The sequence below is a fragment of the Alligator mississippiensis genome, chromosome 7 (assembly GCF_030867095.1).
Source record: "Alligator mississippiensis isolate rAllMis1 chromosome 7, rAllMis1, whole genome shotgun sequence".
NCBI lineage: Eukaryota > Metazoa > Chordata > Crocodylia > Alligatoridae > Alligator > Alligator mississippiensis.
Genome location: NC_081830.1, coordinates 53490121 through 53516437, shown reverse-complemented (window position 1 = coordinate 53516437; position 26317 = coordinate 53490121). Strand labels below are relative to the sequence as shown.

The following is a 26317-nucleotide window of genomic DNA, read 5'->3' as shown; positions in this document are numbered from 1 at the left end:
GAAGGTACAAGCCAAACACCTAATTATCTACCATGAGCATACCTCTACACAAGATCAGACAGGAAGCTGTTCAACCTGTCACAACTTAAAGCAAAGTCTAAAGTTAGAAAGGTGCTCATCAGGCAGCTTCTATTTGCTGATGATGCTGCCCTTATAGCCCACAACGAACACCTACTACAAGAACTTATGGATCTCCTTTCAAGAACTCACAAGACATTTGCTCACACCATGAGCATAAAGAAAACAGTTGGAGAGTGCTGTAGAGGCCAACTAGGGGCTGTGCTCTTCTTGACCTGCTGCTCCCAAACAGGAAAGAATTGGTGGGAGATGTAGTAGTGGATGGCAGTATGGGCAGCAGCAACCACAAGGTGATAAAGTTCAGGGTCCTGAGGAAAGGAAGGAAGGAGAGCAACAGAGTAAGGACCCTGGACTTCAGAAAAGCAGGCTTCGACTTGCTCAGGGAACTGATGAGCTGGATCCCCTGGAAGGCCAGTCTGAGGGTGAAAGGATTCCAGAGCAGCTGGTTGTATTTTAAAGAAACCTAACTGAGAGCACAGGAACAAACCAACCCAGTGCGCAGTAAGACAAGCAAGTATGAAAGAAAACCAGCTTGCCTTAGCATGGAACTATTCAGTGAGCGAACACACAAAACGCACATTTACAAGAAGTGGAACCTTTGATGAATGACTAGGAAGGAGTAAAGAAGTATTTCTCAGGCATGTGGGGATGAGGTAGAAATGTGGGGAGTCATGCACTATGGGGCTGGGTTGGGTTGGCCCCACACACTGCAACCACCTGTGGCTGGGGACTGGGGTAAAAGCACAGGAGCTGTGGTTATGGGGCTGTGTGGGGCTGGCCCTGCCACCGTGTGTGGCTGGGGACTTGGGCAGGAGAGCTATGGGGCTGGGCTGGGCAGGCCCCACATGCTGCCACCACTCGCAGCCAGGGGCTTGGGCAGGAGCTGCGTGTTATGGGGCTGGGTAGAGCTGGCCCGACTCATTGCCACCATATGCAGATCCAGTAACTGGCACCTTCCAGGGACTCCAAGGACCACCCCCCTACACAAATACACATCCACACCCTCCAATACACTCCACCATACCCCCCAAACATACCCATACCCTCCCACAGCCCCCACACACTCTCACCATAACCCTACACACACACACACTCCCACAGCCCCTACCCCAACTACCTACCCCACACTCACATCCTTTTACACCCACCCCACCACCCTCCCACACACATCCCACCTATCATACCCACACCGCACACACACACCTCAACCACTTCCCCCTATATATGCCCCCTTACCACCTCCCACACACTATACCAGAGTAAGACTGTATTTTGAGTTATTATGCAATTGCCTCTATATACACTATGCAAACACACAAATCAGGACAAAACTGTATATTTTAATAAAATTAAAATAAGTTATACTAGATGCTTGATTTTTTTTAGTATATGATTTGGTTTGTTTTCTGGTTTCAAGATGGCAACATCCTCCCCCCCAAAGTAAGTACTTCCAAAGCAAGAGGAGAGACTTCTGGTGGCAAAGGTCCAGGGTTAGGGTTGGGACGTCTGATTCCAAAGAAGGCAACCAGGGGGTGAGGCACGCATCAATGGGTGGGGCTACCCTTGCAGCCCTTGACAGCTCATCAAAGCTCATTAAGTAGCCCTCCAGCCAAAATAATTGTCCATCCCTGTTCTATGACTAGATGACGGGCTGTGTGTATGCAGAGAGTGAAGTGGATGTGACGTACCCTGATTTTAGCAAGGCTTTTGATACGGTCTCCTACAACATTCTTGCAAGCAAGCTAAGGAAGTACAGGTTGGTTGGATGAATGGAGTGTAAGGTGGATAGAAACTGGCTGGATCATTGGGCGCAAATCTCATGAAATTCAATAAGGACAAGTGCAACGTTCTGCACTTAGGACAGAACAATCCCATGCACTGGTAAGGCTGGGAACTGACTGGCTAATCAGCAGAAAAGGACCAGGGGGTTACAGTGGACAATAACTGAATATGAGCCAACAGCATGCCCTTGTTGCAAAGAAGACTAACGGCATACTGAACTGCATTAGTAGGAGCATCGCCAGCAGATCGAGGGAAGTGATTCTTCCTCTCTATTTGGCATTGGTGAGGCCACATCTGAAATACTATGTACTGCAGAAAGGATATAGACTAATTGGAGAAAGTCCAGCAGAGGGCAATGAAAATGGTTAGGTGGCTGGGGCACAGGTCTTATGAGGAGAGGTTGAGGGAACTGAACTTATTTAGTCTGGAGAAGAGAAGACTGAGAGAAGATTTAATATCAGCCTGCAACTACCTGAAAGGCAGTTACAAATTAGATGGAGTTAGGCCAGGGGTTGTCAACCGGGGGTATTTGAAAAGGTCCCAGGGGATACGTGCGGGTAGGCGGAGATGGAGCATCACCATGCACTACCCTGCGCTGCCACGCAGGCACCACCCATCCAGCCGGACATGGGGGAAGCTCGCACGCAGCAGCTGCCGCCGCTCCGCATCCAGCTATGCACTATCCTCCCCCCTACCGCTCTGCATCCAGCCACCAGGGGTACACTGCTCCACGCCCGTTTGCCAGAGGTACACTGATCCAAAAAGGTTGAAAACCCCTGAGTTAGGCTGGTCTCAGTGGCGGCATATGACCGAACGAGGAGCAATGGTCTCAAGTTGTAGCAAGGGAAGTTTAGGTTAGATATCAGGGAAAACTCTCTCACTAGAAGGATAGTAAGGCACTGGAACAGGTTACCCGGAGAGGCTGTAGACTCTCCATCCTTGGAGGGCTTTAAGACCTGGCTAGACAAAGCCTCGACTGGGATGATCTAGTTGAAGTTGCTCCTGCCTTGAGCAGGGTGTTGGACTAGATGACCTCCTGAAGTCCTTTCCAACCCTAATTTTCTATGATTCTATGAAATTAAAGACAGACATTTTTTACCTGCCTTTACTGACTCTTTTGCTGAATATTAAAGATCTCACAGCCTTCAAATATATATGATGAATAACTTATTTGTTCTGCCCAATCTCTAACAACAGTAGAACCTCTAAAGAAGTGAATTCTAATATACACACACATGCGTGTGCATGCACGCGTGTACGCATGGCTTGCTAATACATATTGTATTTTCTCACACACCCCATGCCAATGAATAAGGTGCATATCTTGTTTGCAAAAGGCTAAATAAAGACAAAAATAGAGACATTTTCAGATTAGTGGCTGAATCCTGACTGAATAGGATTCTAACTGCTACTCAGGCAAAGTTACATTTTTTAATGTTACCAGATTTGCCCGTCACTTTGGGGTGTGCTCATTAGGGATACGTTTCCGGTGTCTCTGTAATTCTTTCAATGTGCTACTTGTGTTAGTTGTGTTTCTATATGCAGCTGTATCTCTCCCTTCTGCAAGTCCTCACCCCCAATGGAGCTATCTTGCAGGACTCAGTTTCAGTGGGGCTGGGTTCTTCCAACCACCAAATCAGTTCAAACACCTATATGCAAATACACACACAGTTTAATAGGGCATACCTAAGCCAGGCCAGGTTATTCAGCATTGACAGGCTGACACCCTCATATCCCTTGAACTCAGTCTATCAGGGCAACAATAAAATGCAGTCAGACACAAGCACACGGGTTAACAGAGCATATCTGAGTTAGGCCAGATTATTCAGCATTGACAAGCTGACACCCTCATGTGCCCTGAACTCAGTTCATCCCTTATTTCAGCAGGACAATAATAAATGCAGTTAGACACACATATACACACGCTAACAGAGTACGTCCGAGCAGGCTGGGTCCGATCAGCACTTTCAGCTGATACCCTCATGCGCTTCAAAACTCAGCAATCTCTTATCACACTGGTCCTAGTAGAAACTCCCTTGATGAGCAGACCCCACCATAGTTTTGGGCATTACTGGGATCTTTGGCTTAGGTAAAAGAAGCATTAATGCAGAGCAAATGTGGAAGTCAAGGGGAAGGAAGAGTACATGAGGTTCAAAGACAGAGTATAGCAACCAACTTGACCATAAAAGTTATTTAACGCCAGGTATATGAACTTATGATGATACCAGTAGTAATAGCCATACAAGATAGACAAATAAAACAGTTACAATATTACACAGTTTCAGTTAGGTATTTGGGGAAGTCTAGCTCAAGTTTGATCAGCAAAAGTCAGGTTTAGAAAGCTGTGCCTGGAGTCAGAGAGAGAAAGTGTTCAGCAAACATCTGGTTTAGAAAGCTGTGCCTGGATTAAGAAAGCAAAAGTCAGGTTCTTGGAGTCAGAGAGAGAGAGAAAGTTGGGGTCTCATGACTCAGTGAAGCTTGAACCAGTCGAGGTTCCCAGGTGTTTCTTGGAGCTTGCAGACAGGCAGAGCCCTCAGCACGATAAGCGGAGGGATTCCAGGCAGAAAAGGAGTGGAACTGTGGGAAGGGTGGCAATATTAATTGCCATTGCTCCCCCACTGCCAAAGTTCCTGATCATGCAGGCCAGAACCACGACTGCATGGGCCAGGGCTGAGCACCCTTGCTTTAAGTGTTTGGTCAGTTCACTTTCTTTCACATGTAACACAAAATGCAGTTTCCTTCTGTGTACCCTACCTGCATCAATAAAAAGTAGATCCCCAGAATGGACCACTATTATAGTTTTCCACGGCAAGATCAACAAAACTGGTTACAGTTCATTTTGTTGACCTAGAGCTATGGCTCTGTGATGGCCAGAACCAAAGGGGTTAATGAGCAAATTATAGCAAAAAAAATCTGCTTCTTGAGAGCATCTAGCAATGGCATAATAGTTAATATTAGCTAAGGCAAAGCTTGCAAGTTTGTTTCCCGCAGACGTATCCTGTCTGTCATAAGTATAACCGTAATGTTAAAATTAACTGTCTGTACCAATCATAAGACTAACATGGGCCCCAAGAAATGGAACTAAAAAACAAAACTGCAAACGTTACCTAATCTAATGGTTCTTGCTTAAAGGTCAGTAAAAAAGACAAATCTGACTACAAGGTATAATTAACACATTTCAAAAAAATTCCAAAAGGAAGTAACCAAGTGAGCTGAACGTAGGTGGAGAAAATGCTAATCTCAGACCCCAAAGTAATGTGGTGTGATTTGCTTATTGGGTAAACCCAAGTTTAGGCAGTAACCTATTATTATAATTTCTAACACCTTTTAACCCCATAGGGTAACAGCTGTAGGGTAAGATTGTGAGTGGCTCTAAAGCCAACAGATTAGCATAGGACAATGTCACAGGCGGAGAAAGACCGGGGAGACTCCCGAGCCCATGGAGGGAGTCCCAGAGCCAGAGGAAGGGGGCAGAATGGAAAAAAAATAAAAAAATATCTTACTCTCCGCAGGACGCGAGGAAGAGCAGGGACGGCCAGAGAAGCTCGCGTGTGGCCTAGACAACGCCTTAAGTCACCTGTGGTTGGCGGGTGACGTCACTCCTAATCGCCGGCTGGCGGCGATAAAAGGGCCGGTGGTGGAGAGGAACGAGGCGCACACGTGGCTGCCGGGAGGGAGCCTGGCCAGTGGAGTCAGTTGCAGGCACGGAACGCCGGAGCTGACTGCCGGCGCTCCCCACAGAGAATTAAAGAAGCCCGGGGATGGGCCAACGGCAGAGGACAGAGCAACAGCAGCGGGTGAGCTGGGAGAGAGAGTGGTAAGAGTCTCGGCGGTGCGGAGGGATCAGAGGACCGAGGAAGACCCGGAGAGAGGGCTGCGGTCCGAGGAGGACCCGGAGAGAAGGCTGCGGTCTGGGGAAGACCCGGAGAGAGGGCTACGGGCCAGGGAAGACCCGGAGAGAGGGCTACGGGCCAGGGAAGACCCGGAGAGAGGGTCTCCCTGGGAGATACCTGGCAAGAAGTGGCGGGAGTCAGACATAGAAAGAGAGGGCTACTGAACTGAGCCACAAGCATGTGACCCAGTTGTTAAGCAGAGGAGCAGAGAAGCTACTGGCTCCACTAGGAAGCCTAATAGGGGCAGAGTTACGCCCCTCATTAGGCCCATAGAGTTTTAGTTGAGCTTGAAAGGTTCCTTTTGTGTTTCCCCGGGTTAGAAGGGGCTAGGTGCGTGACAGCAGGGAGTGGGAACGAGGGGTGAGCTTGTTATTTGAGTATCTGGGGAATTATTCGAGCACCCACAGAAACAGCCAAGATCCGCTGGGCTGGGTAAGGGCGAGGTGCAGGGGAGGAGGAGCCTCACAGAAGACATCTATGACGTAGGTGCCTGACGAGGGTAACCGCGCTACATGAAGCCCCACCCACTGAAAGATCCAAGTCATGGCAGGCAAGAAAGGGCAGACTGCAGCGCGTGGAAAGACCTCCCAGAAGGCCACCTGCGATGACAAGCCGAGTACCAGTGAGCACTCGGAGCAAGGAAGCCCGAGGCAAGATGTATGAGGCCCGGCAGCTACAGACAAGATATAAAGGAACACGCATGTCAGGTGACCAGTAGGAAGGACGGAACAGAATGGTCTTTGCTGTTCCAAGCCCAGACTCCAGATCCCTGGTGTGAGCAAGGACCAGGTCCTGACTAAGGGATCTTCCCTGGTGCTCCCTCCGAAAGCGTCGACTGGGGACGCCTGACTTCACTGGATCAACTTGGCATGTACCTGGCACTGAGGGACTGTCAATAAGTTGCCAACCAAGTGGGAACTCTTTGTCAATCTGTCTGTCTGTTTTTATTACCACTGCCAATTTTTAACTTTTATTGCTATATTTTCTGTTTATTAGCTGAACCTTTTTATTAACTGTTATACATGTAAACTATATTTTGCTGCTAAAACATATTTTTGTTGCTATTTTGCTGTTATAAGTAAAATTTATCTTTACTGTTATAAGTAAAACTTGTCTTTGCTTCAATCCCAACTCCGCCTCCTTAATCCCAAACCAAACAGCCCAGTGACTGATACATTTGCAGTGCCCAGTCAGCCTGCAACCAAATTGATACACTCACAGTGCCCAGTTGGCCAGTGACAGGCTCTACCCCATATTTAGAGTAGTGGGGCAGCACCCTCCCTTCAAGAGACAGCAAGAGCTTATGGCCCTTTGCTCACTCAGATATATCAAAAGGACTCCATCCCCCCATTTCATTTCCCTCTGAGGCCAGGATGGAAGCAAGGCACTCCATAGTACTTGTCCCCACAGTCAGTCCCCCCAGGCCCACTGAATTTTCTCTTGCTACATGGGTCATGCTGGCCCTGTATTTTATTCTCCTGCACTATATTTCCATAGTAACTTGTACAAACACAATAATGAGCACTGCCAAAGAATACAGTGAATGAAGGTAAAAGCTACATCTAAAGACAGCAATAGAAAAAGAACATAAATAGGCCAAGAATATGGAGCTACACAAAACAAAACTAAACTCTTTGCAAGTTTCCAGAATGGAAAAGAAACAGCAATAAATGGAACTGTGCCCTGCAGCACAGGCAACGCAACTCCCTCCTTGGCTGAGTGGCCTCCTCCCACTGTGCTGCCCTGCCCCCAGAAGCAGGGACGGGAACAAGAAGCTGGAAGAAGAAGTGGGTGTCTGGAGACCCTGACTAGGACCACAGCCAGAGCAGTCACCAGGGCTGTTAACTCACTGTGGCCACAAGGCCTGCAGGCCACCCACTAGATAGCCCTGGCCCTGAACTAATGTGTACAGCTCTCAGAAAAGGTTTGCTGATATTTTGTCTTTTTTTTATATCTATTTTCTTATCTTTTTTTTTTTTTTTTTTTATTCTTACTGTTAAGCAATATAAAAAGTCTACCTCTCTCAACAAAAACACCCAAGCAAATTTTTTTCTGCTATTGTACTATGTTTTCTTTCCTCCTTGGTAATCAACTCCTCTGGACACCCTTGCTAGGTTGTCACTGCCCATCAAATTATCGCAAGTTTTCTATACACACATATAAATAGGATGCAGGCAAGAATATCTGACAAAACTGTTCATATTTTCCGCTATGCCATTCATTTAGCCCTCCCTCCTACATTTTATTTGACTTTATTTTAGTTTGGCTTCATTAGTACAAAAAATGCGATCACTCAATTATTCTGAATCTTGCCTCCACAAAATTAAGAAACGTATAACTTTTTTTGTGAAGAATGACATAACCATTAATTTTACATGTAGACACAAACCCTTCTTTTCCATTAAAATAGACAAAAAAATTGTGAAATAATCTCAATCACCCAAGCAGAGATCATCACAGATAATACTTTCTTTGTTTAATCTATTTTGAATAAAAATGTGTTTTGATACACCTTTTTCATGGTATTCAGCATATTTAAAGTAGTTTATTTAATAAAGAAAGTTATTTTTTTTGTACATTTTACTTCAATTCCAATTTTTATCCAAATGACAAATCAGGGGTGAAAAACTAATAATCTAATAAATAAGAAATGTATTATCTACTCTTTAACATAAGAAAGATGCAAAAATTAAGAATGTGAATAAATGTATGTTAACTAAAATGACTTGAAATGTACATAGAGATTGCATAATCTTAGTTATCAAGTGCAAAAATTCATACCAATCATGAAAAATCACTGTAAGAAAAGTGCAAATAAACTAAGCTAAAAAAAAAAAAAACAAATTTCAATCAATATGATCTCAATGGTTTTGATAAAATATTTAAGAGCTACCATGCTTTACACTAACCTCTGATCTCATTGCAGCTGTCCCACAATGCAGATTACTGTGATCTTTCTTTAAAGCAGGGGTGCGCAAAATACGGCCCGTGGGCCAGATCCAGCCTGTGAGACCATTCTATCTGTCCTGCGAGGCACCTAAAAAATTTAGAAAATAAATATTTATCTGTCTTTGGTTCCTGTCAAAAATGACAGGAACCAGGGCCAGTAGGACCCAGGGGAAGCCCAGTGGGCTCCCGCAACAGCAGGGTCCACCCGGACCCACCCCCTAGCCAGAAGTCCCAGCAGGGGCTTCTGACCTGGGAACGTGGCTGCACCGGCGCCAGAAACCCAGGTAAAGGGGGCGGGGGCGGAGGGCAGGGGAGGACCATGGACAGGGAAGGAGTCCGGGGAAAAGCGGCCCCTCCCCCGCCCCATGGCCAGCACTCCCTGCTACAGACCTCGCAGACCGCGCAGGGCTGTCCTGAGCAGGCACAGGCAGCCCCAGGTGGGCTAAAAGCGGCTGCAGCATGGGGCACTGGCCACAGGGCAGGAGAGTGGCCACTTTTCCCCCTGCTCAGCACCAGCTTGTAACCTGCCCCTACTGCCAGCTTGGGCCCTGCGCTGGCTCTGGGCTTGTCCGTTGGGGCTCCACACGGCAGCAGCAGCTGTGGCACCCCCCATTTGCTGCTCCGGGCAGCATTTGCTGCTGCTGGCCGCCCGGAGCTTGTGTGCTGGGCAGCACAGAGGCGGCAGTAACAAACACTGCCCAGCGCAGCAAGCAGGGGGCCCACAGCGCTGCCGCCACGCACAGCCCTGACAGGTGAGCCTGGAGCCAGTGCAGGGTCCAGGCTGGCTTCCGGGGCGAGTTACAAGCTGGTGCTGAGTGCAGGGGAAAAGCAGCCCCTCACTCAACCCGTGGCTGGCGACCCGTGCTACAGCCACTCACAACCCATGTGGAGCTGCCTGTGCCTGCTCAGGACAGCCCCACATGGGCTACAAGCAGCTGCAGGAGGGAGCACTGGCCACAGGGCAGGGATGGGCCACTTTTCCCCCATGCTCAGCACCAGCTTGTTCCCTGCTGTGGAGCAGGGGGTCAGGGCTGCACCCTGCCCCCGGCCTGTATCGCAGGGTGGGGGGGGGGCACTGGGAGTGAGCGAGTGCATGGGGCCCACACCGGCATCCTGGGGACAGCACTGCCAGGGCCCACAGCAGGGCAGAAGTACAGGGTCCCAGCCAGCAGGGGCTCTATGGAGCTGGGCCAGCTCCCCCCTCTCCCTGCTGGTGCAGCCCAGCCCAGCTCCACAGACCTCTGCCAGCCTGCGCCCCACTCTGGGCCCCACTGGTGCTGGTCCTGAGACATTGGTCCCAAGACATTGGGACATTGGTCCCAAGGTGGTGACCAGGGAGCAGAGCACCTGTCAAGGGGTGGGGCTACCCATGCAGCCCTCGACAGCTTGCCAAAACTGGGTAAGCGGCCCCCCACCCAAAATAATTGCCCATCCCTGCTTTAAAGTATAAAAGTATCTGAATGGCATGTGCACCACACAGACTCATAGCTTGCATGTCTTTAAATCTAGCTCTGCAAACTACTACAGTAAGTGATATTTGCTTGGCTCAATCATAAAAAGAATACAGGCTGCAAACAGAAGTTTCTTAAAGAAATAAAAAATGTATAGATAGAAAACAGAGTTGGAAACCAGAATATTGCTAACATTGTGAATGGCAGTAGGATATTTTGGGCAAGGAAATATTACAGTTATAGTACTTTTATCTTCCTTACTGGAAACTGATAGATAATCCAGTCAACTAATCAGGACAAGATTCATAAGCAGCAATTATTAGAATATTCACAAGCACTCTCTAATGATAACAATTGTTAAAGAGAACTCTCTCTCAAGAGTAAGAAGTCACTGATCTTGGCCTGGAAAACTTCAGTGTGGTTCAGTTAACTGCAATGTCCCCGAAGGAATGAAAAACTAGAGTACATTTATGTGAAAGCAGTTTCTGAATACACTAGATACAGGAAATCACTCACATTTTTATATCAGACATATAACAAGAAAATGCATTGTGAGGAATTCTACTGGGAATGAACAAAACTTCACATTTTGCAGAATATGGTCAATGTGTTCTAGTGAAAGGAATATAATTCATAACTTTGATCTCTCTCTGAATTTCACAGATATCTCAAATTTTATAATAAATTGTGTTCCTTCTTAATCTACAGTTGTTTCTGCAGGTGTTGAAAGAAAGGATATTAAAGATTAAATAAGCCAGTGAGACAAGTAAAGAAGACCTGAGAGGACTGTCTTCTTCCAGAACAACTTAAAACATTCAAAAAGATGCTTTAACCTTATCCTTAGCTTGCCAGTAAGTATATTTCTTACCATTATTTTATATTTGCACCAGGTATATGTGCATGTGTGTGTGCACATAATCATGCATATTTTATAAACATAAACTTTTTAAAGTTTGTTCTGGTTGAGGCATTGTATATGCCTAACAAATAACAAAATTATACTTGTATTTATTTACTAACCTCTCCAAAAAGAAACTTAGAACAAAACATCTCTTCAGTGCCAAAACTGAAAAAAAAACATCAGCTGGATGCTAGGAAACACCACTCCAGACTAGAGTCACTCCACAGAAAACTACTGCTACTTTCTCTGCAGAGCAAGAAGGGGAGTTTTTATGCAGCCCACACACAGCTTCTCTTAATTATGCCCACAGCTGTTCAACAGAACTGCATGTTCTATAGCAAGGTGACCCTGCCAAATCCATGGTGGAAAGGACAGGATTTGTTCATTAAAAGAACTGAAGTTATCACTGGGACAATATTTATATTTTAAGTTACAGGCCAGATTCAAAGACAACTGAAATCAATAAAAAGACTTATTTACATCAGCAAGTCTTGGATATGATTCTAAGGACTAGGTTTCACATTCAGTCCCAAACCAAGCTTTTATATATATATATATATATATATATATATATATATATATATAGCTTATATTAGCTGCATATAGTTGTATGACAACCAAAGTCTTATATTTCTGTTTAATACAAGCACTATGGGAATTAAATGTGAAGGCGAAGGTGTCTGTTGACACTCCAGTTGCTCTCATGGTGGAAGATATGAAGTTGGTGCGAGAAGATGGGGTCGGAAAATCCTTAATCTAATTTTTTAAACCACAAAAATGTTTGGTTTACATTGATTCTATGAGTGGACTCAGGATTTAGAAATTCCTATTTTAAACCCAAAAACTGGTTCCTTGAGCAGCAAGGAAACAGGATTTATGTAGAAATATACATCTTTGCAATAATCAGAGGAGGATGTATGAAATATTTCTAGTTATATTCAAGGCACATAACATTTTAAGAACAGATTTTGGTTATCCAATTGCATTTTCTTTGTAAAGATAAACTTTTCTAAATAAAAAGCAAGCTGGACTGGCAATCCATATCAAAAAGTCATTTACATTAATATTACAGTAAGAAAAATGTATCTCATGGACATTTCAGCATACAGTCTACAAATCCAAACAAACACCTACAGTGTCAATACTACACTTACACTTTTTAAATCAAATGCAAGCCATATTTTTTGCTGTTGGAGTCGTTGTCTGATCAACTCTTTTGCAGTGACAGAATAATTTTACTCACATTTTCCATCTGGTATTTGGAAAATATTATATTATTCAGAATACAAGGACAATACAATACTGATTGGACAGATGTGCAATAACCAATAACTTCTCCCTCAAAGATTCCATTAAAGAAAAAATAAATTAACCCATTAAGGCATCAATCTGTAAATCTGAAATCATACTTTACACACTGCTTCCAAATGTAAGAATGTGAAAATGTTAATATTATTCTCTTTTATAATATCTCAGTTTCAAGCTACATGCAGCAAAATTATTTTTTTTATTGGCCAAGTGAAATGAGGCCCCATATTCAAATCAAAGGCATGTTTGTTTTCTTGTAATATTATGATCTGAAACACCATATCCAACCAATTCCTAAATTCCAGAGAAGATTATATGGCATCAATTGACAGAAGCATAATAGTCTTGGGGAAAAGCAGAAAACCAGGTCAGGAAACAGGGGGAACACAGAGAGCGTCTTACACGTGCTCAGCCCACTTGTCCCTGTAACTAGCTTTGTAATAGTTGATCAAAGAACCAAATGATGGCAGTCATTGCCAAGAGATGAAAATGCCCCTCTAATCTCAGCTCTTTTCTTGCCACGACAGTTTAAAGTGCTCATATGCCATATGTCTGACACAACCAAGCAAGGAAAAATAAATATATATTTAGGGAAGGAAAAAGAAAGAGAGAGAAATTCAGGCAAAGGGTAAAGTGGATATCCTATTTAGGGAATAGCAAAATGGGGGAATTTAATGCAAATTACCAGAAAATGCACCTACAGTAGTTTGCATGGCATTTGATAAATACACAAAACATACTGTCCATATTATGAATTATCCAGTGCTGGAATGCCAGTAAATTAGCTTGCTCAAAAAAGAGAATTTCCTTTGCTTTGGTGTAAGCGCTGGCAATTCATAATTTACGTGGTCACACATCAACCAACACAAAATTATCATGGTCCTTTCAAAACCCTAAACATCTGAGGCTATTACATTTGACCCTGGCTTCAGTTACCAACAAATACGAAGTGTAAAAATAATGAGATAGAAACAGAGGAAGAGGAGCCACTTAGATAACTTAATCAAATTTACATTTAGTAATGATATCCTGAAAAACAGCAATATCCAAAGAATCCAGATTCTCAATATGGAGGGTTTTTTGGAAAAACCTTAAAGAGGCATTTACATTTAAAAAGCTGAATGACACATACAGCCTGTTCTACATATGTGACAAAGTGGGAATGGTACACAAAGAGAGGCCAGGAGCTCCTGGGAAGCGATCTGAGCTTGTTCTACAGAAGTAACAAGTCTGTAACCTTTGAGTTATTCAATGGAAATTTATAGCTGACACGTAACTAAACAAAGAAAAACTCCAAAGTTCTGATTCTAGGTAGCCATAGTTTAGAAAGATGCTTTAATTCATTGTCACTGTCTTAATTTTAACATCACCTGTAAAATCTATTGAAAATCTATACCTCTCCAACAATTTAATCATGTAGAAGAATCAACATAATCCAAAACACTTCACTATGTCTTTTATGTGGATTAGAAATAAAAGTTATCTTTAAAAGTTACTTCTTAGCCAATATCTCTCTCTTTAACGTGAATTGTAGAAATGACTCCTCATGCAATTATTAAAAACTGGAACTTAAGTTATTTTGGATCAAACCATTATTGAGGGTCGCATTGTGCCAGGTACTGTATTGCAAACAGAATGAAAGAAACTGCCCAGGTACAAATATCTCTGGTACCAAAAGCATTCATTTAAATGATAATGCCTAAAAAGGCATAGTGGATGGACTTGTTGCCCATGAGTCAAATTTGCAGCAATGAATTTTCATCTTTCATCTGCGAATTTAGCTGCCTGACTCCCACCACCCCTGTAGCCTTGGGTTCCCCACTCCCCCTTCCTCCCACCCGACCTCCTGATGTTCACCATTTCTCTGGCACCAGCAGGCTTTGTTCCCACACCAGCCTGTGGCGTGGAGCATGGCCCCAGGCCAGCCCAGCAGCACCAGAGCCTGCTGATGCTACAGCAAGTGGAAGCAGTTGGGGCAGGGGAGGCCAAAGTTGCAGGAGGGAAGGAGGAGGGGGTAGGAGGCCCAAGGCTTGGGGGGAGGGCGGGGGGGAGGGGAGGGAAGGGAAGAGTTCAAGAGGGCAGACAGGTAGTAAAGAGGGCCCCAAGGGGTCAGGGCAGGGGACAAATGGGGGTGAGGGCAAGTGGTGAGGCACCTAAGTGACAAGGGGCAAGTTGCTTGACCTCCTCCATTGCCTGCCCCATCACCTCCCCATTACTGCCTTCTCCCCTACCATCTGCCCACCTGCCACTGCTTTCCCTGCTACAGCAGTGTGTGGGGAGGGGGTGGAATTTAAGACCCGCTAATACTTTAATTTTCTACATGGAAAATTAGAACAAATTATAAATGTTCCATGTATAGAATATAATCACTGGGGGGTCATCTTAAATTTAGGGTCATTTTGGATTTAGGTAAATATGGTAGTTTTCCCAAGCCTGAATTTTAGTGTTGTGATTTAAAACAAAACAAAACAAAACACACTTGTTATTGTCTAGCAATGCTAAATTAGTTTTTATATAGATTTCATGGGACATTTTTAGCTATAAAATGTATGCAATTATAGAATTTAATTTGAAAATTTCTGCCTAATTGTGATAAAATACTTCCTAAATGCCAGAATCAAGGTTTAACATTTGTCCAATAATATGAATAAAAATCCAACACTAAAATGCTGCATTGATAGAAACCCTACATTCAGCTTTCTAAACTACTAGCACTCCAAGCTTTATAGCTAACTACAGGATGCTCTCATAAAAGTACATCAATAACTATTTCTACTGACAATCTAGACTAACAAAATCCTGGGTTTGAGAAAAAATGGATTCACAATTATTTTCTTGCCCTTCTAGAGGTCCAAGAAGGAATAGAAAAACAAGTTTAAGTTTCAAAAGAAACTGGGATAAGATGCAACATTCTGGCTGCTGCTCTGAAAAAATCTAATTTAGGTAACTTGGAGAAGCTAAAAGCTCCTTCTTCTTGTAAGAATTCCAAATCACAGAGTTATAACATTTACGTTTTCCAGAAATCCCTGTAATAACCGACAATAGTTAAAAAGACCAGACAAACAACCCACTAATACAGATTGCTTCGGAACAGCATTGGAGGATTTTTGTTCTCTCTGCTTATCTTCTTGTCTATCAGAAGTCAGTAAAACTGTCAACTGCAGCAGAAATCAATTGGCAATGTTGAATTTAAGATCCTGGTAGAGGCCTATGAATTAGCATTTTCTTTGATCTGCTGTAGGTTTTCTGTTAGAAGCAAGAAATTCAGAGTATTTCTCAACATGCAACAAATTTAAGACAAAGGGAACGATAAAATGAAGGGGAGAATCAACTTGGGTGTAAACTGTCAGTGGACAAATATTCAACCCACTGCAAATGCACCTTCCTCAAAACTAAGCAATGCATCTTAAATTCTCCAGAAAAAGCAAGCGTACCCTATGCCTGAAAGCTTGTCTAATGTCTCTCTTAAATACAGGTAGTCCAGCAGGGAGATCAAAAAAACCCATAATCACCACCACCCTGTACTTCTCTCATATTTTGTGAACCAACACTACTACAACACTTTAATAACCCTACCAGGTAAAACAATAAAAAGGCTTTTTAAAAGCAAGGCTGTTCTCAGCCTTCAGTTCCCAGTTAGTTGCTAAACTGAGAGCTACTGGACTTTTTTCATGTGGTACAATATTGAATAAAGCTTTGGAAGACAAACCTATGTCCCCCAAGTGAGATATATAACCATACATCACTTTTAAACTTACTAGGCTCTCTAGGTTTGCAGAAATTTAAAGTCAGTGAAAGAGTGACTCATTTACTCAGTAAGATACATTCTTGGCCTTAGCTCCAGTTTTCTTAGCAGATTTCTGTCCCACCATGCACACTTGTTCAAAATACTATTTAGGGGCTCCAATGCCTGGTCTTGTATCAGGATATTAAATTGTCAACTGAGTCCTAAAATGGTGGTTTTTACAGGAGAATGGTCCTGGCCATACAATAGGAATAAAATAGTAGAAAACCCAAATGAAATTATACGAGTAAGATTAACTTTGTTGGAGAGATTTATTTTCAACTGACTTTTTAGATAGGTGCAAACATTATACTTTTACCAGTATAAGTGATTGAAAACCAATCTATACCCATAACAGAACAGAAATTCAGCATACATAGACTGGTTTAAAAATGGTAGAACCCAGTCTCAGATTTGACTCCTCCCCTCCCCCCCCCCCCGCCCCCGGCAAATGTGTTCTGTTGGTTAGTAATCTAAACTACACTGCTTATAGAGAACCGCACAACTTAGATCGATTCCACCTCAGGCTTTTTGAATGTCTGTACATTCTTTATGGCCAGAATACTTCCTCCCAAACAGTGTAAGACTTTAGCCTTGCATGTATTGTACTAAACATTCAAGAAAAAAGGTTTCTCAAGTTCTTCCCAATATTGTTTACTTACTTGGGGGAAGGAGGGAGAAAGAATACATGCAACAGTGAGAGAGCACTGCAGCTATCACTACAACCATCTTAAATAGGACTCTTGGCTAAAGAAAGCAGTTACTATAGATTGTGATCTTTACTAACTGATCTTTACTGCTGAAAATACTAATATCATGGAAAAACAGCTGTAGATGAAAGAATATTATCCCCTTCTTCTGCTTATACACTGATATTTTTAACACTGATTTTGACTACAGCCAACCCCTGCTTAGCACTCTTCACTGGTTCTGGAAAAACCAAGCACTAAGTGAAACAGCTTTAAGTGAAACCAATTGTTCCATAGAAATGAATGTAAATAGAGATAATTCGTTTCCGAAGCTTCCCACTCGTACTATAAAAACACTGCAATCCCCCACTAGTACTATAAAAATCAATCAATTCAAACATCTAAATGTATGTAAATATTTTATATAACACTTTGAACTTTAAAATAATGTATAACATTACAAAATCAAGTAATGAACTGTATGCACAGATGCACTTTCACATTTTGCTCTTTTGGCTTCCTTCAGCGCTCAGAACCAGAGCTGTCAGGGTTAGTGCCGGTTTCAGGGGATTTTGAAGTGCTTGGCTGAGGATTTTTTTGAGGGCTGCCTGCAGGGGTTGAAGCCAGAGTTGTACACTTCCTGAAGGAATCCATTGATAGCTACACTTTGGGCTGCTTCTTTTCATCATAAAGCAGCCTGTAACAATTGGCTTCATTGTTAACTGCTCTTGAAACTACAGACCTGCACTGCATGTCAGGGTCGTTCTCATCGAAGTAGGAAAGAAAAGCTTCAAGATGTTTGAAAGCTTCAGCCATGCCTTTGCTCATTAAGGCCCTTGCTGGTTGAACATCTTCTTCAGCATCTTCCTCCTCTTCATGGCTTCTCTGCTGCTCTATTTGAATGAGGTCCTCATTGCTCAATTTCTCTCTGTTGGAATCAATCAACTCCTGAATCTCCTTAGGTTCAAGTTCAACAAATCCAATTTTTCTTCCAAGCTCAACGATATTGTCCTGAATTGTCACCACTGGTTCCTCAACCTCTTGGGAATCCTGGACACAGTCTGCCCAAAGCTTTCGCCAGACACCATTCATTGTTTTGGAGGCAACATCATCCCAGGCATTTGAAATGTTATCTATTACCTTGCAGATATTATAGCCCTTCCAAAATTCTTTTACGGTTGGAGCACCCTCTCCTTCTGTAGCCCTGACTGCCTGGGCAAATGTTTTCCTTATGTAATAAGCCTTAAAAGCTCAATGACACCCTGAGCCATCGGCTGTATGATGGAAGTGGTATTTGGGGGCAGGAAAACAACTTTTACATTATCACTGAAGTCATCAAGTGTGGTAGGATGCCCTGGTGCACTGTAAACTGATAAGTGCCTTTTGGGACAGATTGTTCTCAGCACAATATTTCTCAACTGCAGGACAAAAATAATCCCTGAACCAACTCTGAAAGACTGACTTAAGTTCCTCTTAAAACAAAAAGTAGATTGGTGTAAGAAACTATTCTACAATATATAAAAATGAAAATTTGAACATTTGATATTTTTAGTGAAAGTAAAAATTGGAAACAGAGACAAAAATACTCTAGTGAAGTTCACTGAAGGAGAGCAACAAGGAAATAAAGTAATGGTAAGAAATGAGGTGCAGTGAAAACTGTACAGTGGAAGACTGCCAAAATTAGCACAGACTCGAAATGGACAACCAGAATATTTTCATTTTACAATACAAAATTTCAGGATGGAAGATTTTACTACCAACCACTACCACTAATGTAATTATTTTACATATAGATTTAAATGTCACAGGGGGTTACTTTTATATTTTCACTGGTGATTTAAATAAAAATCCTTTTCTTTGCTGTAGTTGAAAAATCCACTATTTTGGTCTATGAGCAATATAATGACATCATAAATAGAAATAGAATGCACAGACCACCTTCAAAAAAGATGCCAATATCACTTTGACTGATTTAGATTTATCAACATTACATTTGGTCTAAAATTAGTGGTGAGAACAACATCACACAGTGGCTTCCATTACTGAATATGCCTAAAGACTGAAGGTCAGTTTAATAATGTAGATTTTTTTAAAAGTATATGCAGAAAAATAGGCCACCAGTGTAAGTAACTAAATTTAGTAATTCCTTTTCTATCAGTTAAATACCATGTTTTCAAACTTCAGAATTTTTCAAAAGCTTGGGAAAACATGGAGAGTAATTCAGGAAATCTAAGGCTATATAACCTTGGTTCTTTCAGCTTTTCCTCATATGTCTTGCTTCCCAGGCTCCTAATAATTTTTTATTGTTCTGCAATGGACTCCTTCCAAACTATCCACATCCTTCTTGAAGTATAGGGCCCAAACCTGGAAATGTTACTCCAGGAAAGGTATCATCCATGCTGAATAGAGCAGAAGAATCAGTTCCCTTGATTTGCAAATAACACTCCTGTTAATACAACCCAGTATGCTGTTGGCCTTTTTTTCCAGCAAGAGTATGCTGTTGGCTCATATTCAGTTTATAGTCTACTGTAACCCACAAGACCTTCTCTGCAGTACTGCAGTCTAGCTAGTCATGTTATCTCTGCCTGCAAGTACTGCATCCTGAGGGCAGGACTCTGCACTTGTCCTTGTTGAATCTCATCTGATTGATTGCAGACCATTTCTCCGATTCATCCATGTTATTCTGGATCCTAGCCCTACCCTCCTGAATATCTGCAACTCCATCCAACTTTGTGTCATCCACACATTTGCTAATTGTGCATGCAATCCCATCATATACAAGCGCTGAGAGGGAGATTTACTAACAGTCTTCAAATACCAGAAGGGCGATTAAAGAGAGGATGGAAGGAGATGGGCTTTTCTCTGTGACTGTAGGGGACAGGACTAAGAGCAATGGTCTCGAGCTCCAGCAAGGGAAATTCAGGTTAGGGATTAAGAGGAGCTTTCTGACAATGAGTGTGGTCAAGCACTGGAACAGGCTATGTAGAGAAGCTGTGGAATCTCTTTCCTTGGAAGTTTTTAAGAGCAGGTTATCAGGCACTCAGCTAATATGATCCTGTCAGGGATCCTGCCTTGAGCAGGGGGCTTTAATAGATGACCTGGTGAGGCCCGTTCCAGCCCTACTTTGTTATGATCCTATGTGATTCCCTTTTCAAGATGTAGTAGCCACACGTGGAACTGTTCAAAAATAACTACTGCACTTTGAAGCCAAGTACAGGCATTTGGGAGCATTAGCAGGAAGATAAATCAGTTCAAAATGGCTGCCTGATATCAGGTAAATCAGGATAGGAGGGGTGACCAGGGAGGGTTGGAGGTTCAGCAGGTTGGAGGGGATCAGGAATCTGCCGAGGGACAGGGGGCAGGTGCAACTTGGAGAGGGGGGGACAGATGCGACTCATGGGGGGGCAGGCATGACCTTCAGGTGAAGTGGAGGGGTCAAGCGAGACCTGTGGGTAGGGTGGGGACATATGCAACCCACAGGGTTTTGCTGGGGTATGAGAGTGTCTGGCCAGAACAGGGGGGTTAACAGGGTCCATGGGGGAAAAATAAAGGGCTGTTTTTAGCCCCCCAACCTCCCATAGTGAGCCTACACCCCCATCCTTCCCACCCCTCCCCCCACTGGGACTTACTTTCTTTGCTCTGGCAGCAGCGAAGGGTAATAAAAGTGGCTGCTCCCAGAGGGGCTTGTGGGATGTGGGTTGAGAGGGCTGGCTGGTCAGGGGGAAGGAAGGGACAAAAACTAGCCCAGTGTTGGGGGAAGGGAGGTGGTGAAAAGAGCAGCCCTGGGGCTGGGGCCAGTGGCTGGGTTTTCCAAGCCCCGGGGCTGTGCTGGGAAAGTGTACAGAAGTTCCATGCACTGGTCTGACCTAAGTCGAATTAGTGGGATACCACACAGATCCAGGTTTATCTTAAAGTGGGTTCTGCAATTTTTAGTTCAGTTTGTGTGCATAGAACTTCTGTACAGTTATGGGTTCAGACTGATTTGCCTATCACTGACACCCGGTCTGTAAGTGTAAAATCAGCACCAGGACACGCTAAGTTTATATTGGGCAGCCATTTTGAACCCAATTTAACCTCTGGAAATGTCTGCATTTATCCTGAATGCACATTTCACCTTAACCTAAATTAAACTGCAAATGTAGACAAGCCCCAATACTAGAAAAAGTATTATGTAATTGAATTATTTTTATAATTTTATGGATACCAATACAATGAGATACATTGAGCAAAAAAATCCTAGATCCCTGCTTGGGATATTCCAGGAACTAAAAATCCTGATATATTTATGTTCCTACAGATAGCTCCAGTCTGAGCTGCAATTACCTCCTGGCAAATCTGCACAGAAATTACTATAGCAGCAGAAGTTAAGGTGTCACGGTTGCAGAAGAGAGAAATAAGGCAACTCTAAATTTAGATTAAATAGTAACCTGTCTTTACAGCTATCTAGCCATCTGTTTCAAATGATATTACTTAATTTTTACTCATGTTGAGTAGCTGTTTCACCATCGATGTAATTGTAAACAGTGGAGAATTGCATGCTTTTAGGAAATACAGATAATATGAAAGGACAGATCTCATTCAGGCTCATTATTCTTCATGTTAATTGACAGGGAAGAACATCCTAATTGCTCATTAGTACTGTAAATTCACCCTGTACCTGTGTTCGGATCGAAAGAGACTACAGAGCATGTAGCTGAACATTACTTTTCCTTTGTTATGCAAAACATAATGCTTATATATGAGACTAACAAGAATGTTTTCATTATGTTTGTTTTCTGAAATATTGGAGGTTTTCTATGATAAGAAAATCTCCAGTCCTAAAATTAAACAACAGTTTAAAAAATAAAAATACAGAAAATGAAATTACTGTTACAAAGACAAAACAATCCCTAAAGAAATTTTAACAGAGAGAACTATAGTGGAGTCAACACACAGAAGTATTACAGATTTCTCCGTTTCACTTGTCTACAGAGATTCAAAACTATAATCAGCATTAAAACACTGGGAAAAAGATATAAATGCTACTGTCTTGAACTAAAGTTAAAAGTGTGTCTTGCTGGGCTGAAGTTATCCACTAAGCAGATACTCTTATGCTTCAGATACAATTTAGGTTATTTTTTTAAAGAAGTTATTTTTTCAAATAAGAATAAATTACCTCTTAGAGCTGAAATTTTATCTTTGTCTAAACATGACATGGTAGTTCAAAAGAGGGGGAAAATGTGTCTGTTAACCTGGTGTGATGCAGGTTATTTTAAGCTACCATGAAAGCTGCAGGTGCTCCATACAGAGATACATTAACTCCTTTTATAAAATAATTGCACCAATATTTATTTTTTATTACCAGAGTTTCCCTCTTACTACATAAGAACTTCATCTTAGGGTAGTGAAAATGCAAACGGCAAATGTTTTAAAATAATGCCAGCACACAGTACTGTAGCAAGATTAAAACTGATTAGTCTCCAGAGCCCTTAATAAATACATTTACACTATTTGAAATAAATCATGCAGAAAAATTGAATAAAGGAATACTGTCTTACAGAAGACAGAAGACTTAAGTCCACCTCCTAGAACACATTAGAGCTGATTCAAGACTCTAGTGCAGTTCTGGGGCTGAGATGGACAGTCAACTGATTGTGGGTCCCAGCCTCAGGACTGGCCCTAGAGCCCCAACATGCAGTCAGTATCAGGTTGTTTGCAAGGACCCTGCCATACGTTCAATTTAACACATGATGGAAACCAGACGCAAAATTATTACACATATTTTGTGGCTTATTTCCCATTTTGTTGTGCCATTAATTGCCTGAACATGTTGCCAGGTTACTATTTAATATGTGAATAACTGATTATCACGTAGGTAACACTGTGTATGTTAAGGTGTAGCAGAGTGAAAGCTGCAGGCATAGTAGCCCCTGCTGAGGCCACAAAGCCTGCCAGCTGTCAAGGAGAGAGGTGCAGGGGATCTGGGTTCTGGGCCCCTGCACCTCTGGCTGCTGACAGGCAAAACTTGTGTCATGGGTGCTGGTGGGACTGTGTCTGTCTTGGGGCACAGGGAGGTGAAAACTGCAGGCCTGCTAGGCCCTGCTGTGGCCACAAAGCTGCCAGCTGTCAAGGAGATAGGTGCAGGGGGAGTCTGGGTTCCAGATCCCTGCACTTCCAGCTGCTGACAGGCAAAACAATGTTGCTTTTTATGCAGTTTTTCCATCCCACCTCCAGAGCACTGGGATTGGAAGAGACCTCAGGAAAATATGACAGTCACTGGCCAGCTACACAGTGAATAATGAGAGCATTCCTTCCCCCAACTCTTTTTACTTTAGTCTGTTTCCCTGCAGGCAAACCCAGTTTAAGCTTCAAAACTCAATATGTTTTGAAAATTTCAAATTTTCAACTTGCCTTGTTTCATTTTGAGGCTGTTTCGAAGCTCTCTGTTTTGTTTCAATTTCACTGTTTTGAGCTTGAAACGAGTCAAAACAGCCTCGAAATGAACCTGCCGTCAAAATTGGCACAGCCCTAATAAAAACTAACCCACCATTTTTGTTCTGTTTCACAACATCATGGTACCACATTGTAAGGCATTATGGCATGTTATTATATAACTTATAGTCAATCTTTATTTAAAGATACTTTTTCTTTATGTAAGAAATTTTCTTTTATTAAATTACAACTACAACACAATGTGACCCGATGAAGACTGCCTTTCATTCAAAAGTTTAACTTCATTCCAACCATGCATTTAGACCAATAAAAGATGCTACCCAAAAATGAGCAATGGTTCTCAATTCATGGACCATCAAGACTACAACATCAGTCCAACACTACTATTACAACATAACAAATTGATTAAAGAAATAATCATTGACAACCCTTAACCTACTGCTCCAATTACAAGCTGGCCTTTCTGTCTTTTTCAACTCCAAAACAACCATAAGGTCACCCTATTACCAGGCCTCTGACAACTTGCAGTACCACTGAGTAAAAAAAGCTAAGAGATTTGCGGCAACATGATTCACCTTAGAAAAAACCACAATTACACAGCTGGGAAAACTGGAAATGCAAACAAGACACTGATGTACTTCAACATGCTAACCAATGTTCATGTGGACACAAAGGATGCCAACTCCATCTTTGTGAAAACCGCAAGGAATATCAACTGCAAATTACAGTGATTGGAGAAGTTATTGACTGGATTTTCATGGAAAAAAAATACTTTTCCTGAAACTGAACCTGAGAACATGGGAGTCAAACTTATTATCAGAATATAATACAATACCTAGTTTTCCACCTTAAAGAAAAAGAAGGATAGTAAGGCATCTGACTGCATCCCCTGAAAATTCATTAAAGTGACTTTTGCTTGATCTAATTTATCAAAGGATTGTTTACAGTTTATAGTTTGAAAGCTATTAAGACTGTATGGTTTTTTTATCCTTCAATATGAATAATAGCTTAAAGTGCTTAATGCTACAAAATCCTTACCTCTGTCATTAAGACTGTTTCTCATTGCCCTTTCAAACTGTTCCTCTTCAGTAAGCCCACCAGTGTACATGCCATAGTCTCTCTGTGTATTGTATGAATAACCTGGATGATTAGAATACCCTGTAGAATGAAAACAAAAAGCATAACATAAAATATTGGCTTTGGATAATACATTTGATTTTACTATATGGTATTACCTCAGCAGGTTTTTTCCCCTTTAAAATGCACTTATCCTAATTTTGAAGGAAAAAAACCTGAGTAACAAGCCAACTACTCTAAATAAATATGCAGAGAATCGAACTGTATTTAATAGGGTTTTTTATTTAAATAACTATTTGAAAGGAAAACGTATCAAATTTCTAGATCTTATTTAATTGGTTCTAATTGTAATAAAATGCTCCAATTTCAAGAAAGAATTATGTATTAAAACTGGAAAACAGGATTTTAGCCATCTTTCCATTGCATTTAAATGCCAAGAACTGAGACCAAAATAATATGATAAAACTTAAGAACACAACAAAACAAGTTTGCAGTTATTTTTCACCATCTTAAGCCCTGTACTTCATTTCACATTTTTCCAGTCCCTCATCCACGCTGTCTATAACTATCAACACTGTTGGAGTAATCTTTCAGATTATCAAAATCAATGTCTAAAGATATTCCTCCCATACTATATAACAATAATTTCAAGAAAATGCAGAATGTAGTGTAATACTGCTGTATAAATGTACAGTCTAGTAATGTGCCCTTTGTAGAGTGAAGATTTGTGTGCGGTCTACTTTCTGAGAAAAGCCATCACTGCTGGACTTTCTAACATATGAAGTGTCATTTGCAGTGTCCTATTACTGTTGAGAACTGGTTTCCACCTGGCCACTTAGAACCTAGTTCAAGACAGAAAAGCCACAGTTCATTGCTCATCTGACCATATGGGAGTAGAGAAAAGAGAAATGAACTTGTTTTGAGAGTGTCTCTCTCCCTTTCAGTATTCTAATATTATAAAAGCCTTAGTCTGTCTGTCCATAATGCTTTATTTGCGCTCTGATTGGTTGCCTTTGCCACCAATCAGAGTGCTCTGGACAGGGACACATAGTAGAGTGCTGCCGTGACAGTAGGGACTGAGGTGCTGGAGCAGGGGAGGGGTGAGGCCAGCAGTGGTGGCCTCATTTCTCCCCCTCACCCCTGCTCCTTGGAGCCAGGAGCCAGAAACTGCCTCCCACCAACACCTGGTGGGGAGAGGGAGGTGGTGAGGAAGAGGAGAGGAAGGGAGGGAAGGAGGGGAGTGAGAAGGGGGGGGTGACTGGTGGCTGCGCGCCACCACAACCGCCACTGTGGCTGTGACTGCCACCACAGTCCTGGGCCCCAACCCTGGCCCAAAGTGGCAGAGGGGAGGGGGGGAACAGCTCCAGCCCGAACCAGCTGGGGGGAGACGGGGAGTGGCTGCAGCCCTGGCCTGAGGCTGGAAGCAGGCCAGACGCAAGCCTCTGTGCCCACCTGCCCTCCCCCATCATTTTTGGTGGGCTATTTGCTAGTGTTCTTATAATTTTGTTAGATCCCAAAAATCCTAATGCTGATCGTATACCTAAATCCTATCCAAAATAAAAGTGCAAGCCACAACAAGTAAACAAATGTGAATACAGTAAGTTGGAGGTACTGCTAGGAAAAAAAAAAAGCTTAAAATGTCCCCCCACACACTTCTTGTGTCAATCAGTGCTTGGTGTTTTGGAAACATATTTTCTATACTAAACTAGCTGTCTGTATACAGGATTTCAAAGAACACAAGTTAGCTCAGAAGCATTTTCTCAGTTTCTCTCAGGCAAAGACACATAAAATGTTTCTACATCAACCAAGTTCAATATACTACTTCCCTTTATCTTTAGACCTAATGCAATCATAAGCTTTGACTTAAATATCTATAAAATTATTTTCACATGGGTTCCACGTGGATTTCTTGACCCACAATATGACATATGGTTGGGTAAAGTAAGTACCAATTACAAGATGAAAATAAAGCA

The 26317-nt window shown here is 42.4% G+C and overlaps 1 protein-coding gene across 5 annotated transcripts in view; it reads right to left on the bottom strand.

Annotated features, from left to right (window-relative positions):
- RHBDD1 (rhomboid domain containing 1) overlaps positions 1–26317 on the bottom strand; it is a 102438-nt gene that overhangs the window by 16246 nt on the left and 59875 nt on the right. For 4 of the 5 annotated variants that reach the window (XM_059730952.1, XM_059730951.1, XM_059730953.1 and 1 more), the window contains one exon: positions 24306–24425. In XM_059730952.1, the coding sequence (XP_059586935.1) occupies positions 24306–24425 (120 nt within the window). Of the gene's footprint in view, positions 1–8662; positions 8791–24305; positions 24426–26317 lie in introns of all 5 variants that reach the window. The other variant, XR_009463451.1, reaches the window with a different exon arrangement.